The 18,027-nt window shown below is 40.6% G+C and overlaps 1 protein-coding gene across 3 annotated transcripts in view; it reads right to left on the bottom strand.

Annotated features, from left to right (window-relative positions):
* Positions 1-18,027, bottom strand: part of LOC122539437 — a 74,460-nt gene that overhangs the window by 16,012 nt on the left and 40,421 nt on the right. For 2 of the 3 annotated variants that reach the window (XM_043674276.1, XM_043674278.1), the window contains exons 8-10: positions 12,256-12,488; positions 2,350-2,587; positions 135-211 (exon numbers count right to left, since the gene is read on the bottom strand). In XM_043674276.1, the coding sequence (XP_043530211.1) occupies positions 135-211; positions 2,350-2,587; positions 12,256-12,488 (548 nt within the window). The remainder of the gene's footprint in view (positions 1-134; positions 212-2,349; positions 2,588-12,255; positions 12,489-18,027) is intronic. The other variant, XM_043674277.1, reaches the window with a different exon arrangement.

Here is an 18,027-nt window from a genome sequence, read left to right as displayed (position 1 = left end):
TGAGAGCAAAGATGCTGCCCATCTCCCCCATCCCTGCCCACTTCCCCCTTCCTGCAAGAATAATGAAGGCAGCCTCCAGGCATGAGGGCATTGGGATGGCTACCACTGAAGGCAAGGTGGCTTATTCTGATTACCCTTCATCAGAATCCTTTGACTCTGTCCATAGTCTTGTATTTTCTTGCGTAGCTTGATTGATCTTTGGGATGATCTTCTGCAGTAAGTGAATACAAACAATGAATGCTTAAAGTGGACACAATAAGTTTCTCCAACAAATACATTCAACATCTCCAATAGGCTTAGTCATTGCCAGTTGAGAGCTACCAGAAGTTGTGTTCCAAGCCTTAATGGGGCTCTGACTACAGGTATTTCTAATCAACCTGCTCAATGACATTATAACACACATCAAGAGCAGGTGGGACGTGAACCAAGATCTTCTGTTCAAGAGTTATGGACACAACCACTGCCCCACAATAGCCTCCTCAAGTTAGATTGTTGTGGGGTGGGGTATGGTTTGCTTTACAATGAATTTTCTAATGAACCTGGTCAGAGATGTTATTACACACTTCTGGCGCAGGTGGGACTGGAACTTAGGCCTCCTATCTCAGAGGTATGAATGCTACCACTGTTCCACAAAAGCCCCACAAATCATGCTGGTTCTCTGCACAGAATGCAGATTTGACACTAGCTATAAAGCTCATTTGTCATATATGAACTAATGAGGCATTTTCAATCAACATGCACAGACACCTCTGGAGCAGGGGGAAGTTGAACCCAGGTCTTGTGGCTCAAAGGTAAGTATATGACCAATGCACCACAAGAATCCCAAGGCTCTGGAAATCAAACCTAGATGGGTTGATTTTCAGTAATGAGTGGCTTTGCATTTTTGCAATGGAGATTTAAAATAATGTTTTTATACTTGTTCTTTTTTGGCCAAATTTGAGCTTTGTACTTCTCTTGCCAGAGTCAACAGCTCAGTGGACAGATTCCCTTTTCTCCTTCTGATTTGTCATTGTAGGCATGGGTCAACTCTTGCTAGCTTCATTTAAATAACCCACATCTTGCATTTGGGACATGGTCAGCAGGCACAGTGATGGACAAAAGCATTGCTCTCAAATGGGTATATCATGTCACACTGGTAGTGTCACTAATCCTGGACATGGAGCTCGGATTCAAATCCCACCTGTTCCTGAGGTGTGAAATAACATCTATGAATATGTTGATTAGAAAAATATGTCCAATTAAGAAAAACAAAAATAAATAAATATTTTGATTTCACTTAACCTGCCACGAAAGGATCCAACAACAAAGAATATTTAACTGGGAAGGGAAGGAAGGAAGGCTGAACAATGTATGGTTGTTTTTTGGTTTGGAAATGTTCTACTCATTCTAAAGTTGAAAATTAACATTGTATGTCCACATGCCCTTTTGGTAATACAACCAAAGATACCTTGCACACACTGGTCTGACTTCCCGGATCAGTTGTGGCTCTCCGAATTCCCTTTTCTGGAGACAGTGAGGTAGATTCTGAAATGTTCTGTAGAAACGTTCCACAAGATGTGTACAGACTTCCTAGGACACACACTTTGAGATAATTTTTAGAGTAAGAAAGAGGGAGGGCAAAAGTGTGTTGCTCCCCAAGGCAGTAAGGGACACCTTTGGTTTGTCTGGATAGAGTCAAACTCTATTTATTTGTTTCCTTTATATGTTACTGTACAGAACCGAATTGCATTTGTGACGATATATACATAAAGATATTTTTATGAATAAAGTATGTTGTGAAATTAATAAAAAGATATCAGACCCTGTGATCAAAATCCAGTAGCATTATTCCTTCCATAACTGGATAATATGATCTCTACAAAAATATTGTGAACTGAATATATCTTTCCAAACAGCCTGTTACCCATCAATATAATGTTACTGTTGTTACAAAACCAGTGTGTCCAGCAAATTATATTATACATTAATGTATAAACCACACATCTTCATAACAATATTGTGAATGATAGAGTGTTTACAAACCTCTGGGGTGGAGAACTCCCAACATTCCCACTAATGCAACAACAAAATACTATGGATGCTGGAAATCTGAAATAAAACCAGAATTTACTGGAAATACTTAGCAAGTCTGACAGCATCTATGGACAGAGTTGATGCTTAAGGTAACCTCCTTCCCCTAGCGTGCATCCCACAACCTACCTACATCTACTTAAAATCTACTACATTTCTATTTTCTTCAGTTTGCCTTAAAGATCATCAATTTATCTCCACAGATACTGACTGACACCCTGGGGTTTTCTCTTTTGTTTTGTTATCTATTTATTCCTTCCAAAATAATTCTCCTCCTACCTTTGATTGCAGGCCTATTTCTTCTGTCTCTGTGCTCAGTAATTCTGTTCCTGGAGCCATCACAGAGTTGCTGCCATCAGTCAGACACTCCCCACCATGTTCCATTTGCTCCTGGTGAACAGACAGTTTGTCCTCATCCTTGGCTAACTCCGGCTCCTTTGAAAGGCATTCACACTGTGCACATAATTTTGAGGGGCATTCCTGAAGGTTTATTGATGGTGTCCTATAGATTGAAATGCTACATATTACCATAAGTGGCATATTCCGAGGCTGAGCCAGGACATTTTACTAATCAACCTCATAAATTGGAAAATTATGGGGAACCATTCCCAATTTTCTGGTATGTAAGAACATTGGCCATGCTCCACATTTATGGAGAAGATCAGTCTTTTTGAGAGAGATTATATAAAAAAGACACAAGCAATATTTTTACATTGATGAAAGAAAGTGATTACTATCAACACTTTAGAGACAATATCCGATAAATTAACAAAGAAACAATTAACAATGCACTGATCGTAATCCATTGGCCTTCAGTAAATTGTATAAAACTGAAAATGTGAAATTATTCAGATGGAGTCTTTTATTAATGTAAAGATTATTCACATTGCTGGTAGAGATAAAGTAATTGAAGGTGCATTGTCCTAAGTGTTTTGGTCTGTGAAATGGTGATGTATTTTTGATGACAAAGGTGCATGTTGATTGCCAGCCAACAACAATGTGATTGGCTTCCAGGTAGCTGAACAGCTTGTTGGTGTAAATGTTTGGACCTCTGAAATAGAAGAGCTGTCTTTTCCACTGCAGGAAAGGAAAACTTCAAGGCTGAATGTAGCCAGTTTATTTTCCCTCATCACTTGCTGTGGCCTTTTACTAGTCAAGTCAGAGATTTTTTAAGTGTGGGCCAGTTGCTCTGTTCCTCCTGCAAGTGGAAGTACCTGGAGAAGACAGAGATCAAGAAGCAGCAAGTTCTCATTAGTCAAAAGGATCCCTCAGCAAACCCTGTGGATAGAAACCATTGAACTTAATTCCCAGACTTTCTCTATCTCTGTAACACCTGTGATTTGTTTTTTTCTTCACTGTCTGTACGTGTGTATTTAGGGAGATTTTCATAACGGGGTTAGTATTTTAACTAGTAGTATTTTAAATGTTGATGGTTCATATTTGTTTTGCTGTGGTTAGAATTTATGAAGAAAGAGTGATGATTGTTAAGTACAGATCCTGGTCCATGCTTTCTGTTAACCTGAGCCTAACAAACTGGCAAGCTGGGTAATTTTGCATACTTTTATAAAATCTTGAACTTTTGCGATGATGCTGGGAATAGTGGGGCTTGATTTCCATCTCTTCCTAATGAGTTGGGTTCACTTGCCTAACAAGAAACTATCTATTTCTGCCCTAAAAGTTTTCAATGATCCTATCTCCATCACCTTCTGAGGCATAGAGTTCCAAAGTCACACAATGCTCAAAGAAAATAACTTTCCTTCATTTATATCCTCAAAGGGTAACCCTAAATTTTAAAAAGTCACTCTCATTCTGGAGATACCTTAAGTATTCTTTTCATATCCACCATGTCAAGGCCTTAGAAACTTCAATCAAATCAGTCCTCGTTTTTCTGTTTTTCAATGAAAGCATGATCAGTTTTTCCACTCTTCTTTCATAAGGTAGCCCATTCATTCCAAGTATCAATTGAGTAAACTTTCATGTGGAACCTTGTTAAATGCTTTCTGAAAATCCAAGTACTGAAAATCAATAGGCTCCCTTTTATGCATATCACACAATACAGTACTCCTTCAAAGAATTAAGAAAAAGGTTAAACACAGTTATCCTTTACAAAACCATGCTGACTATTCCAAATCATCTTAATTTTTCAACGTGCCCTGTTATAACCTCTTTAATGATTGATCCTAAAAGCTTCCTTATGACAGATATCAAGCTTAAACACCTACAGTTTCCTGTCTTCTGTCTGTCCTCCCTTCTACAATAGAGGGGTCATATTTGCTACTTTCCAGTCTGACAGAACCTTTCCAGAATATTACAAATGATGGCATCTAGCAATTCACACCAACACATGTACCACCTCATTAGCCACTTCCCTTAACCTAAGGATGAAATCCTGCAGGATTCAGGGGCTTGTTAGCCCACAGCTCGATTAGCTTGCTCAGTGCTATTTCCTGAGTGATCAGAATGTTTTATTTACTACGCTGCCTTTTCATTACTATCAACTATTAAGTCCCTGTTGCACCTCGAGAGGAACAGCACTCACTTTTCTTACTCTTAATGGTAAAACACAGCAGAAAACTGCAGCAGAGGTGACATTAAGGGTCCTTTTGCATGAATCGCAAAAATCTCACATCCAAGTTCAGCAGATAAAAGGGAAGTCTGGATTAGTGGTGCTGGAAGAGCACAGCAGTTCAGGCAGCATCCAAGAAGCAGCGAAATCGACATTTCGGGCAAAAGCCCTTTTTGCCCGAAACGTCGATTTCGCTGCTCCTTGGATGCTGGCTGAACTGCTGTGCTCTTCCATCAACACTAATCCAGAATCTGGTTTCCAGCATCTGCAGTCATTGTTTTTACCTAGATAAAAGGGAAGGCCTATTGGACTTTATTTTAAAGGTAATGAAATATAAAAAAAAGGGAGGTCTTGCTAAAATTGTACAAGGCACTAATCAGACCATACCTGGAATACTGTGAACAATTTTGGTTCCTTTATCTAAGGGAAGATATACTGGCTACTAGAGACAGTCCAGAGAAGGCTCACACATTTGATCCTGAGTATGGAGGGATTTTCTTATGAGGAGAGATTGAGTAGGTTAGTCTTGTATCCATTAGAGATCAGAGGAATGACAGAAAATCTTATTGAACCATTCAAAATTCTTAGGGAGTTCAACAGGTTGGGTGCAAAGAGGTTGTTTTCTCTTATGGAAGAGTTTAGGATCGGAGGGCATAATCTACAAGTAAGAAGTCACTCATGTAAGCAGAGATGAAGTTGATTTTTTTCTCTTAGACAATAGTGAATCTGCTGAGTTATTTACCACATAGCACTGTTGAGGATGGGTCATTAAATATATCCATAGACAGATTTCTAAGAAGAAAGGAAATGGGGAGAAGTTAAGAAAGTGGAGTTGAAAAATATCAATGCATCAGTTATCTCATTGAAGGGGGGAGCAGACTTGATTGGCTGATTGTTTAGATCAGAGTGGTGCTGGAAAAGCACAGCAGGTCAGGCAGCATCCGAGGAGCAGGAAAATCGACACTTTGGGCAAAAGCCCTTGGAACTGGGGTAAGGTGGGGAGAGGGGAAATGAGGAAACTGATGAGCTGATTGGCTTACTTCTGCTCTTACATCTTCTAGTTTTATAGTTTATTTCCTTTTTAGATACCTACAGAAATTCTTGCCATCTGTTTGGATATTGCTAGCCAGCTATCTTCCGTGCTCTAATATATTTGCCCCAATTAACATTTTTAATCATTCTTTGCTCTTCTTTGTAGCAACTGTCATCTGACCTGCCACTCGTCTTTGTGCAATTAAATTTCTTTGCTTAAGTTTGATACTTTCATGAAAGCAAAGCTTTCAAAATTTCTGCCTGTGGAGGCAATAACTGCATCCTAGAAAGTAGGACATGAGTTCATTTTTGGATTCCTTGATGGGAACGTAACATGTCTAAAGGGAACAAAGCCCATAAAATCTGTCTTTCCCATTTTAATCATAATTTTTTAAAAAAAATCTCTCTTCTGTAAAATATTTGAAATGAATGATAACTTCTGATTCCTTCATAAGGTAGTGTAGTGGTTATGGGCACAGACCACATAATAATATGGTTATGGCTCAGTGAACAGCACCTGTGATAGGATTAGGGTCCGGGTAAGGCTAACTTGAACTTATCTCTGAAGCAGAAAATTATGGAATCAGGTTTTCACCCAGAGTCTTGAGCATAAATCTCGGCTGATACACCATATGAAGGGAGCACCATTGAAGTTGACACCTTCCAAATGCAATATTTTATTCTGAATCCTCAGGTGGCTTTTCAAGTTCATGTAAAAGATTCCATTGCATTATTTCAAGGAAGAGTAGGGGAACTTGCCCTACTGCTCCAGTCAACACTTATTCTTCAATCAACATCATTAAAACAAATTATGTTATTCTGACATTGCCATTTTCTGTCGGCAAATTGACCGCCATATTCCTTACATCAAAATGGTGATGATGGGTGAAAGGTACTTTGCAGACAGCGAATCTTTTTTGGGGTGCAATAAAGTCATAAAAGGTGCTATATGAATTCAAATCTTTCTTTCAATCATGAACCTCTGTGTTCATAATCTTACTACAACAAGTTAAGAAACCTGAATTCAATAGTAATGTGTGAGCGAGCTTCATTTCTGTAAAATTACAACTGGTTAATCATTGTGTGTATTATATACAGATTTTGGACTAAGTTTCCTTATTGACAGAATGCCAGATGTGCATCGGAATTAGCCTTCAATGTTAACAACATGGAAAACTTGCCTAATGTTCCTGATGGAACTCTCACCATATGTATTTATGATGCGTTCTACACACAGTTAGTACCTGTTGCAGACAGGGGATTGTAGAAAACAAATTTCAGTGAACGAAATAAGACAGCCATTTTACAGCTGCAGCCATTTAGCAATATTGGGACGGAGGCTTCTTCAGGGCTCCATGCTCACAGAACACTCTTCAGTTGAGAGATTGCTGACTTAACCATGGAAAGGAAGACACAGTTTGTGGTCCCCAGGGGAAGAAGGCCCACAGATTGAACTGTGGGGGCTTCAGAGTATGCAGCACATTGTCACCTCCAATAGGGAATGTCTTCTGAAACCTGGGTTATCTTGCATATAGCACTCAAGAAATGCTTCCAGTCTCTCATTATTCTCAGCGTAAAGAACTGAATTGAATTGAATTGAATTTGAATTGAATTTATTGTCATGTGTACCAAGGCACAGTGAAAAGCTTTGTCTTGTGAGCAATACAGACAGGTCACATAGTTAAGTAGCATAGATAAGAAAACAGTGAACTACAAACAAAGACCAGTTCAATTTATAACTGTGCAATAAGTAATCAACTAAGACTACAATGAGATCTTGATCAGATGGACCAATTGGTCACGGAGTTACAGATGGAGTTTAATTTAGATAAATGTGAGGTGCTGCATTTTGGAAAGGTAAATCAAGGCAGGACTTATACACTGAATGGTAAGGTCCTGGGGAGTGTTGCTGAGCAAAGAGACCTTGGAGTGCAGGTTCATAGCTCCTTGAAGGTGGAGTCACAGGTAGATAGGATAGTGAAGAAGCCGCTTGATATGCTTTCCTTTATTGGTCAGAGTATTGAGTACAGGAGTTAGGAGGTCATGTTGCGGCTGTACAGGACATTGGTTAGGCCACTTTTGGAATATTGTGTGCAGTTCTGATCTTCCTCCTATGGAAAGGTTGTTGTGAAACTTGAAAAGATTCAGAAAAGATTTACAAGGATGTTGCCGGGGTTGGAGGGTTTGAGCTGTAGGGAGAGGCTGAATAGGCTGGGGTTCCCTGGAGCGACGGTGGCTGAGAGGTGACCTTATAGAGGTTTATAAAAGCATGAGGGCCATGGATAGGATAAATAGACCCTTGGGTTGGGGGAAGTCCAGAACTAGAGGGCATTGATTTAAGATGAGAGGGAAAGATTTAAAAGGAACCTAAGGGGCAACTTTTTCATTCAGAGGGTGGTACGTGCATGGAATGAGCTGTGGAGGAAGCAGTGGAGGCTGGTACAATTACAACATTGACAAGGCATCCGGATGGATATATGAGAAGGAAGGGTTTACAGGATATGGACCAAGTGCGAGCGAATGGGACTAGATTCATTTTGGATATCTGGACGGCATGGACAAGTTGGCTGAAGGGTCTGTTTCTGCATTGTACATCTTTATGACTATAATAACTGACAATCTCTTTGATCTGAACAATTGATGTGGCTCTTGAATGGATACATTGTGATATTAAACATAAGATTTGTTTGTCACTGATTGGCTAGAATTTCATAGAATTTTACACACTGGATCTGTAGATCTGTACTGGAGCTTCTAAAAGACCATAAGATGTCAAGGCAGAGGTAGACTATTCAGCCCATAGAATCTGCTTTACTATGCGATGAGATCATGGCTGAATTGATCATCCTGAATTTTACTTTCCTATCTTTTCCCCATAACCCTGAATCCTGAATGATTAAACATCTGTCCATCTCCGCCTTGAACATACTTAACATCTCAGATTTGGCAGTCCTCTGTGGTTAAAAAAAATTATAGATTCACTATCTTTTGTGAGAAAAAAAATCCTTCTTTTCTCTGTCTTAAATTAGTGACTTCTTACTTGGAGATTATGCCCTCTGGTTCCAGACTCTCTAGGAAGGGGAAAACAACATCTTTTCCACCTAAATCTATCAAGCCCCCAAGAATCTTGAAAAAATAGAAATTGCTGGAAATGCTCAGCAGGTCAATGAAGAGAAATCAGAGTTAGCATTTCAGATCCAGTCACCTTTCCTCAGGTCTGATTTCTCCTGATTCTGATTTCTCCTCACAGATGCTGCCAGACCTGCTGAACTTTTCCAGCAACTTCTGTTTTGTTTCTGATTTACAGCATTGGCAGTTCTTTTGGATTTTATATCCTCAAGAATCTTTTACGTTGCAATAAGATCTCTTCTCATTCCTCTAATCTCCCACGAGTACAAGGCCAAATTATTCAACCTCCCCTCATAGGAAAAACCCTCCATACCCAGGATTAGCTTAGTGAACCTTTTCTGGACTGCTTCCAATTCTCCACTCCACATCATTTCATCTTACCCTTTCATTCCTCTGTATGTGACAGGAAGCTGGATAATTAAAGCACCTATGATAGTCACATCAAACATTCCATATTACGGCGTGGCCACATGCTATTCTTTGAGTAAAAATACTTACAGAGCATCTGAAGTCTTTGTGACATTTGATCAATGGAGTTCATTCCAGGCAAACGAGTCAGTTCCATTTCCCTGCTTTGTCCCACACATTGCTCCAAACCTATTTAGCTTAATTTGTACCCAATCTCCTTCCAAAGTCATCAATCAAATCTATTCCTGCTGTACTTGAGGTTTTAGCATTTGTGGAAGAGGTTCTTCTTCATAATATCTTAAATCTGGTGCAGAATGATTTGGGATAATCTAGCAGACTGCCCATGTGAATTCTTTCACCTTCTCCATTTTTTTACTTTCTATTTAAAACTAAGAAGGTGACACTGTACTATAATCACAAATTAAAATGTTTAATTTTTAACTTTGTTCTTTCTTTCTACTTTGTTGTTAAGATTCTGTACTTGTACATAAGATGGTGCCTTGTGTGGTGACATTATACAGTTTTCACTGCACTCCTGTATTTTTATGTTTGAGTACACGTGACAGTAAAATCGAAATCAAACTGAATCAAATCAAATGAATGCTCTGGTAGCTCCACAGAAGAGAATTAGATTAACCAGTGACTGAGTTGTGTTTGTTGCTGTAAAAGAGGATTGTGTTGGTATCACTTAGTTGGCAGTGACCTCTGACCTTACTCAGATGAAGCATTCCTCAGAAGGTCAACTCACACATGTCTGGAAACCAAGATAACTAATTTACTACTTTATGAGGGAAGCCCCATCTTTGGACACACTGCCAAGGGGTCCCAGCTGTACCTACCCACCTGTACCTGCTTTGAGGTAAGGGGTAGGGACTTGAGTGTGTAGCAACACTTATCCTCCTCTCTTCATCAAAGCAGATGGGCTTGGGGAAGATGAGAGTGCCAAAGTCCCAAACTGCGAGAATAAACTTCAAAATATGTTAAAAAATAGTACTTTAAAATAATTAATCTTCATTTCAGAAAGCGAAAGTTAAATTAACTTTCAGAAATGAAAGCATATACAATTGCAAAAATTAAGTAAAATCAAGTTTAACTAACAATGTTGTGGAAGTTATTTAACTGATTCCTATGGTTTTCACCTGGGAAGTATGACTCATCCACTATAAACAGATTGCTGATGTGTTTTCCTCTTACGCGTTCTCCATCCTCAGGTGCCAGATAGCAGAAAGTAAGAACAACGTGTCCCTGAAACAAATCCCGCACTGCTCTACTCACTTCACCTGCTGCCATCCCTGCACTACCAATGCTCAGTAGCAGCAGTGTATACCATCGACAAGATGCACTGTAGAAATTCACCAAAGATCCTGAGATAGCACCATCCAAACCCATGACCACTTCCATCTGGAAGGACAGGGGCAGAAGATACATGGGAACACCACCAGCTGCAAGTTGCCTTACAAGTCACTCACCATCCTGACTTGGAAATATATTATTCCTTTACTGTTGCTGGGTCAAAAACCTAGAATTGGCTGCACAAGGGCATTGCATATCTACTTACAGAATATGGAGTGCAGTGGTTCAAGAAGGCAGCTCACTAGCACCTTCTCAAGTAAAACCAACTCTAAATGACAGCAATATGGAGGATACTTAACTGATCCTCATGGTGTTCACTAACATTTCGTAAGCTCAAAGAATAACCAGCAGACTTAGTTCAAATGTGTTGGAGTCAGGCACCAGTGACCACTGCTCTCTCAGTCTTTATTTTATTCATTTATGGGACGTGGACATTGCTGGCTGGGTCAGCATTTATTGACTGTTTCTAGTTGCCCTTGAGGAGGTGCTGGTGAGCTGCCTTCTTGAACCGAACAAAATAGTGCCCATCCATCTCGTTCGGATAATCGAGGTTCCCCTGTATAGTGGATGAGTCATACTCCCTAGGTGAAAACCAGAGGGATCAGTTAAGTATCTTCCACAATGTTGTTAGTTAAACTTGATTTCTGCAGTTTTATGTGCTTTCTTTTTTGAAAGTTAATTGAACTTTCACTTTCTGAAAAGAAGTTTAATTATTTTAAAGTACTATTTTTTAATAAATTTTTAAATTTATTCTCACAGTTTGGGACTTTGGCAAAGTGTTTACTCTCATCTTCCTTCCCTTCCCAAGCCCAGTCTCAAGTCCCTACCCCTTGCCCCATAGCAGTTGCAGGTGGGCAGGTATAGATGAACTGACAGTGGACTTCAAAAGCCTCTCCTCCACCCTCTATATTTACACCTCCACGATTCATTCAAAAAATAACAGAGGGAAGAGCACTCCTTAAAGTCTGTTGCATTAACTACTTGGGTGTAGAAGTGACTGGTTCTCAAGAAGGTGCCAGTCCATTATTTGTTTGGACATCAGTAAACAATGTTGTCATCCACATCATGAGGACAAATAAGCAGTTGGCATTAATCAGTTAGAACCTGGACGTGGACATCATGAACTGTGGAGGCTTAAGACCAACACTGACAACAGTCTGCAGTCCTTTCCAATGCAGAGGAATATTATCCCGTATTGAGAGATTGCACCCAGTGCACTTGCCTCCTCCTGGATTTGCTTACGATGAGGAAATACAGGGTGAGGCACAGCAAACTGTATAGCATAAACACTACGAAATGTTACAATTAATCGCTGCTTTCTTAAATATGAGTTTAACATGAATGGCATAATAACTCAATCCTTTTCAGGATGGAAACCAGGGATTTCAAAATAGCATGAGATATAACTGAATAACTGCATAATTCAAATGGCTGAACAGAAAGAGAATATCTGCCTCTGACTGTACCAGTGCTATCTTCTCGAATCCCCTTTCCCTGTGCCCTTTTATAGTCTTCTGTCTGAGCCAATTCCCTTTTCAATGATGCTAAAGACTCTGCTTCATTAGCCACTACATTAAAATGTTCCTTTTTCTAAAGAGCCTCTACATGAAAATATCCTACTGACATTCCCCTTCAATGAAAAGTCCAACTCTACTACCCTTTATTCCCCACTTAATGACCAATGTAAGCAACATTACCTGTCATCAGAATTAATTTGTAACAAAGAATCTTCATGCTTGTGACATTTCAATTTTTTCAATGTTTTCAGCAAAAGTTCTTTTTGATTGAATATCTGTTGCCGTTCACATTCTAAGGTCTTCAGACGTGAAGTTAAAATTTCCTTTTCACTCTGCAGTTTCAGCATCTGCTGTTCTGAAGCCTGCAAGCTTTGTTTCAATCTTGTTACTTCCAACAAAAGGCTTTCGTTTATCTGTCACACAGAGAAATTGATGTTTGTGTGTGCATTTTGGAGATGACATTAAATTAATTGCTCCTTCTTACCATTGTTACTGCGTTGTTACAGTGTAGTAGAAATACAGTGATGAGATGTTACCCTAGATGCTGCTGAAGTACCTGCCTGTTCTCTGTTGGATGGGAGCCTTGAAGTTTGACTGAATTTCCCTATTGCTGAAATTCTTGGACTCCATTGCATATCTTGCTAATTCAATTACTTAGCAAGGTACAAGCCAATCAGTTGGACAATCTACTAATGACTAAAGCTTTCAGACTGATTAAAATTCAGACTGGGGTAAATTTTGCCTGTGTGTGGAAATATAAATTGCAAATATAAAACCATTGAAAATTTACACCAGAGATCGATGCCATTTGGCCCATTTCATTTTTGCTAGCTTAAAAAAGAGAAATCCAACCTGATCCTGCTTTGTACCACTTGATTCACAATGCATATTGCAGTATTTCAAGTCCAGATCCAGGAGCTTTTTAAATGCAATGGGAATATCTTCCTTTGTCACTCTTTCAGGCAGTGAGTTCCAGATCCATACTACCCTTTGGGTGACAGTAAATTGATACCACATCTCTTGTTTACATCGTTCCCAATTTGAAGTCAGTGGGATAAGAGATGCTTAACAGGCATTTTATGCACAAAACTTTTCTAAAAATGTAGAATTAGCTCAGATGCCTTTTCCCACACCAGTTTGGAAACAGAAGCATGCATTAAAATACTAAATGGAAGAGGCTGCTGTCACACAGGCAACTGTTTCCACACAATTACATGAAAAACCTCTACATAGCTCAATTATCTATTTCACACCAGTTATATTACACACAGTTTCCATAAGGCCATAAGTTATAGGAGAAGATAAGGGCCAATTGGCCCATCAAGTCTGCTCTGCCTTCACCCATGGCTGATAGGTTTCTTAATCCTACTCTCCTGCATTCTCTCTGTAACCTTTATCCCCTTACTAATAAGAGCATATCTATCTCTGTTTTAAGTACACTCAATGACTTGGCCCTCACAGTCTTCTGCAGCAACAAGTTCCACAGATCCATCATCCTCTGGCTGAAGAAACTCCTCCTTGACTCAGTTCTAAAGGACCCAGCCTTCACTCTGAGGCTGCGTTCTTGGGTATTAGTCTCTCTCTCACTAGTGGAAATATCTTCTCCATGTCCAATCTATCCAGGCCTTTCAGTATTCTGTAACTTTCAATGAGATCCCCCTTCATTCTTCTGAGCTCGAATACAGACCCAGAGTTCTCAACCATTCCTAATATGCCAAGCCTTTCATCCCAGGAATTATTCTTTTAAACTTCCTCTGGACCCCTGCAAAGTTAGTACGGGGATAGATACGTGACCCAAAACTGCTCACAATATTCCAAAGGTGGTCTGATCTGAGCCTTATATAGGTTTATCAGTACACTTCTGTGCTTGTATTCTAGTCTTCTCAAAATGAACTTTAACATTGTACTTACCTTCCTAAGTGCCAGCTGAACCCTGATCTTACAGATTCATGAACACAATTCCCAAATAACTTTGTGCTTTCTGAAGCCTTTTCCCCATTTAGAAATTAGTCATTGCCTCTATTCTTCCTAACAAACCTCTAGTTTTCCCACATTGTATTCCATCTGCTACTTCTTTGCCCACTCTCCTAGATGTCCAACTCCTTCTGCAGCATCCTCACTTCCTCAACACTACCTGCCCCTCCACCTGTCTTTGTGTCATCTGAAAACTTAACAAACATAATTATGTCCTCAGTTCCTTTGTCCAGATCGTTAACATATATCATGAATAGTTATGGTCCCAACACCTTGTGTGGATCTCTACTAATCATCGGCTGCCATCCTGAAAAAGACCCCTTAATCCCCACTCCCTGCCTCCTGTCAGTCAGCTAATCCTCTATCTATGCCAGTACCTTGTCCCAACAACATGGGCTGTTACTTTATTTATTAGCCTCCTGTGTGGCTCCTTGTCAAAGGCCTTCTGGAAGTCCAAATAGATCATGTCCCCTGGCTCTCCTTTGTCCACTTGCTCATTATCTCCTCAAAGAATTCTGACAGGCTTGTTGGGAATGACCCCCCCTTGACAAAGCCATGTTGAGTCATCGCTATTTTACCATGCACTTCCAAACACTCTGCAATTTCATCCTGAATAATGGGCTCTAAAATCTTACCAAAACCAAGGTCACACTACCTTGCCTATAATTTCCCATCTTCTGCATCCCTCTCTTTTCAAAAGTGTCACATTTGCCACTTTCCAGTCCTCTGGGACCCTCCCTGCTCCAGTGATCCCTGAAAGATCACCACCAATGCTTCCATTGTCTCCTCAGCTATGTCCTTCAGAATTCTGGAGTGTAGTCCATCTGGTCTGGGTAATTTATCCACCTTCAGCTTCCCCAGCATGTTCTCCTTAGTGATAGCCACTACATTCACCTCTGCCCCCGATTCTCTTGAAGTTCTGGTATGCTACTGGTGTCTTCCACCATGAAGACTGATGCTAAGTACCTACTCGGTTCCTCTACCATTTCTTTGTTCCCCATTACTACATCTCCAGCCTCATTATCTAGTGGTCCAATATCCACTCTTGCCTCTTTCTTACCAAAGAACAAAGCAAATTTATAGCCCAGGAACAGGCCCTTTGACCCTCCAAGCCTGAGCCAATCCAAATGTACTGTCTAAACCTGTCGGTCAATTCCTAAGCATCTATATCCCTTTGCTCCCCACCTACTCATGCACCTGTCCAGATGCATCTTAAATTAATCCACCTGTACCACCTCTGCTGGCAATGCATTCCAAACACCCACCACCCTCTGTGTGAAGTACTTGCTGCGTGTATCCCCCTTAAATTTTCCACCTTGAAAGTATGACCTCACATTATTGAATCCTTCACCTTGGGAAAAAGCTTGTCTCTATCCATCCTGTCTATACCCTTCATGATTTTGTAAACCTCAGTCAGGTCCCCCTCAATCTCCTTTTTCAAATGAAAATAAATCTAACCAATCAACCTCTCTTCATAGCTAGCACCTTCCATACCAGGCAACATCCTCAAAAACCTTCTCTGCACCTTCTCCAAATTATCCACATCCTTTTGGTAATGTGGCGACCAGAACTGTACACAGTATTCTAAATGCGGCCGAACCAATGTCTTGTACAATGTTAACATGACTCGCCAGCTCTTATACTCAATACCCCGTCCAATGAAGGCAAGCATACTATATGCCTTCTTGACCACTCTATCCACCTGTGCAGCAACCTTCAAGGTACAATGGACCTGCACTCCCTGATCTCTCTGCCCATCAACTTTTCCCAAGGCTCTTCCGTTCATTGTATAATTCGCTCTAGAATTAGTCTTGCCTAAATGCATCACCTCATATTTGTCTGGATTGAAAACCATCTGCCACTTTTCTGCCCAACTCTCCAGTCTATCCATATCCTCTTGTATTCTTTGACAGTCCCTTATGCTTTCTGCTACTCCACCAATCATCGTGTCATCTGCAAACTTGCTGATCATACCTCTTCCAGATCATTTACGTATATTACAAACAACAGTAGCACCAACACTGACCCCTGTGGAACACCACTGGTCACCTTTCTCCATTTCGAGAAACTCCCTTCAACTACTACTCTCTGTCTCCTGTTGCTCCACCAGTTCTTTATCCACCTAGCTAGAACACGCTACACACCATGTGACTTCACTTTCTCCATTAGTCTACCATGGGGAACCTTACCAAACGCCTTACTGAAGTCCATGTATATGACATCAACAGCCCTTCCTTCATCTATCAACTTGGTCATTTTCTCGAAGAATTGTATTAAGTTGGTAAGGCACGATCTCCCCTGCACAAAACCATGTTGCTTATCACTGATAAGCCCATTCTTTTCTAAATATAAATAGATCCTATCCTTCAGTATCTTTTCCAGCAATTTTCCCACCACTGACGTCAGGCTCACTGGTCTGTAGTTACCCGGAATATCTCTACTACCCTTCTTGTTCAGGGGAACAACATGAGCAACCCTCCAGTCCTCCGGCACCTCACCTGTATTTAAGGATGCCACAAAGAAATCTGTCAGGGCCCCAGCTATTTTCTCGCTCGCCTCCTTCAGCAACCTGGGATAGATCCCATCCGGTCCTCGGGATTTGTCCACCTTAATAACCTCTAGCGTACCCAACACATCTTCCCTACTTATGTCAACATGATCCAGATTAATCAAATTTCTATCTCTAATCTCAACATTCATCATGTTCCTCTCCTCAGTGAACACTGATGCAAAGTAATCATTCAGAATCTCACCCATTCTCTCAGGTTCGACTCATAGCCTTCCTTCGTTATCCTTTAGTGGGCCCCAGCGTGATTCAAGTGGAGCCCATCCCATTGGAACCATGCCTCCTTCGCCAGTACTGGGGCCAATGTCACATGAATTCAAACACAATTCTCCCACACCACATTTTGAGCATTTATCTCTTTAATCTTGTGATCTTATGCCAATTTGCTCGTGTCTCAGACAGTAATCAAGAGATTATTATCTGTTTGACACTGCCTTTTAATTTAGCCCATAGCTGTTCATATTCCCTCAGCAGAAACTCTTCCCTCTTTCTACCTATTCTGTTGGTACCTACGTGGACTATGACGTAGTCCCACTCCAAGTTTCTCTGCAGCCCAGGTGATATATCCCCAACCCAGGCATGAGGCAGGTAACACAGTCTTTGGGACTCTTGATCCTGGACACAGAGAACCGTGCCCTGTTCTGCTGACTATACCATCCATGATTAGAGCTATATTTCTCTTTTCTATATCTCACTTGAGTGGCTTCCTGCACCATGGTGCTATAGTCAGTTTGCTCATCCTCCCTACCACCCATGCTCTTATGCATGCAGGGAGCAAGAACCTCAAACCCGTTTCTGGATGTTTACAATTCCAGGAGCAATGGTACAAAAACAATCGAAAGGGTATCCAAATATAGGTGCTGATAATGACCTCGTCCTCAGCTGGCAGAACTATCAGAAAGCATCAAAATCAGAATAAACTTAAAGACTGAAACAAACACTAGTGTGTGTGTGCCATCAAGCCTCCCAGGGCTATCACCATATCAAATGGAATAAGAAGGTAATGAGCACCAACAGCCCTAGTAATGAGGAATGAAGCCCAATGAAGTTCAGTGACCAACTAACACCAACTCCATTCACCCTGACCCCCACACCCACCACGATGGCCAGCAAGAGGTGCACACATAAAGGAACAGTAATAATACTGTTTGGTTCCTTGACCCTGATCGTGCCCTCCCCCCAATTAAGTCATTCTTCATCTTAATTTGCATTCTTTGCTCCCTATCACTGCTCCCTCCCCATACATTCTACAAATTATACAGAATTAAAGAATGTTACAGCTCAGGGAGGAGGCCCATTTCTGTGTTTGCTGACCAAAAACAAGAGTGAACAGGCCCTTCCGAACCACTTCATCCAGGAAGCTGGTTATTTATACATTTCAGTTTGATAACCCCATCAGCCTTCCTCATGGC

This window comes from Chiloscyllium plagiosum, chromosome 32 (genome assembly GCF_004010195.1).
Source record: "Chiloscyllium plagiosum isolate BGI_BamShark_2017 chromosome 32, ASM401019v2, whole genome shotgun sequence".
Lineage (NCBI taxonomy): Eukaryota > Metazoa > Chordata > Chondrichthyes > Orectolobiformes > Hemiscylliidae > Chiloscyllium > Chiloscyllium plagiosum.
This window is presented reverse-complemented; position numbering and strand designations above follow the sequence as displayed.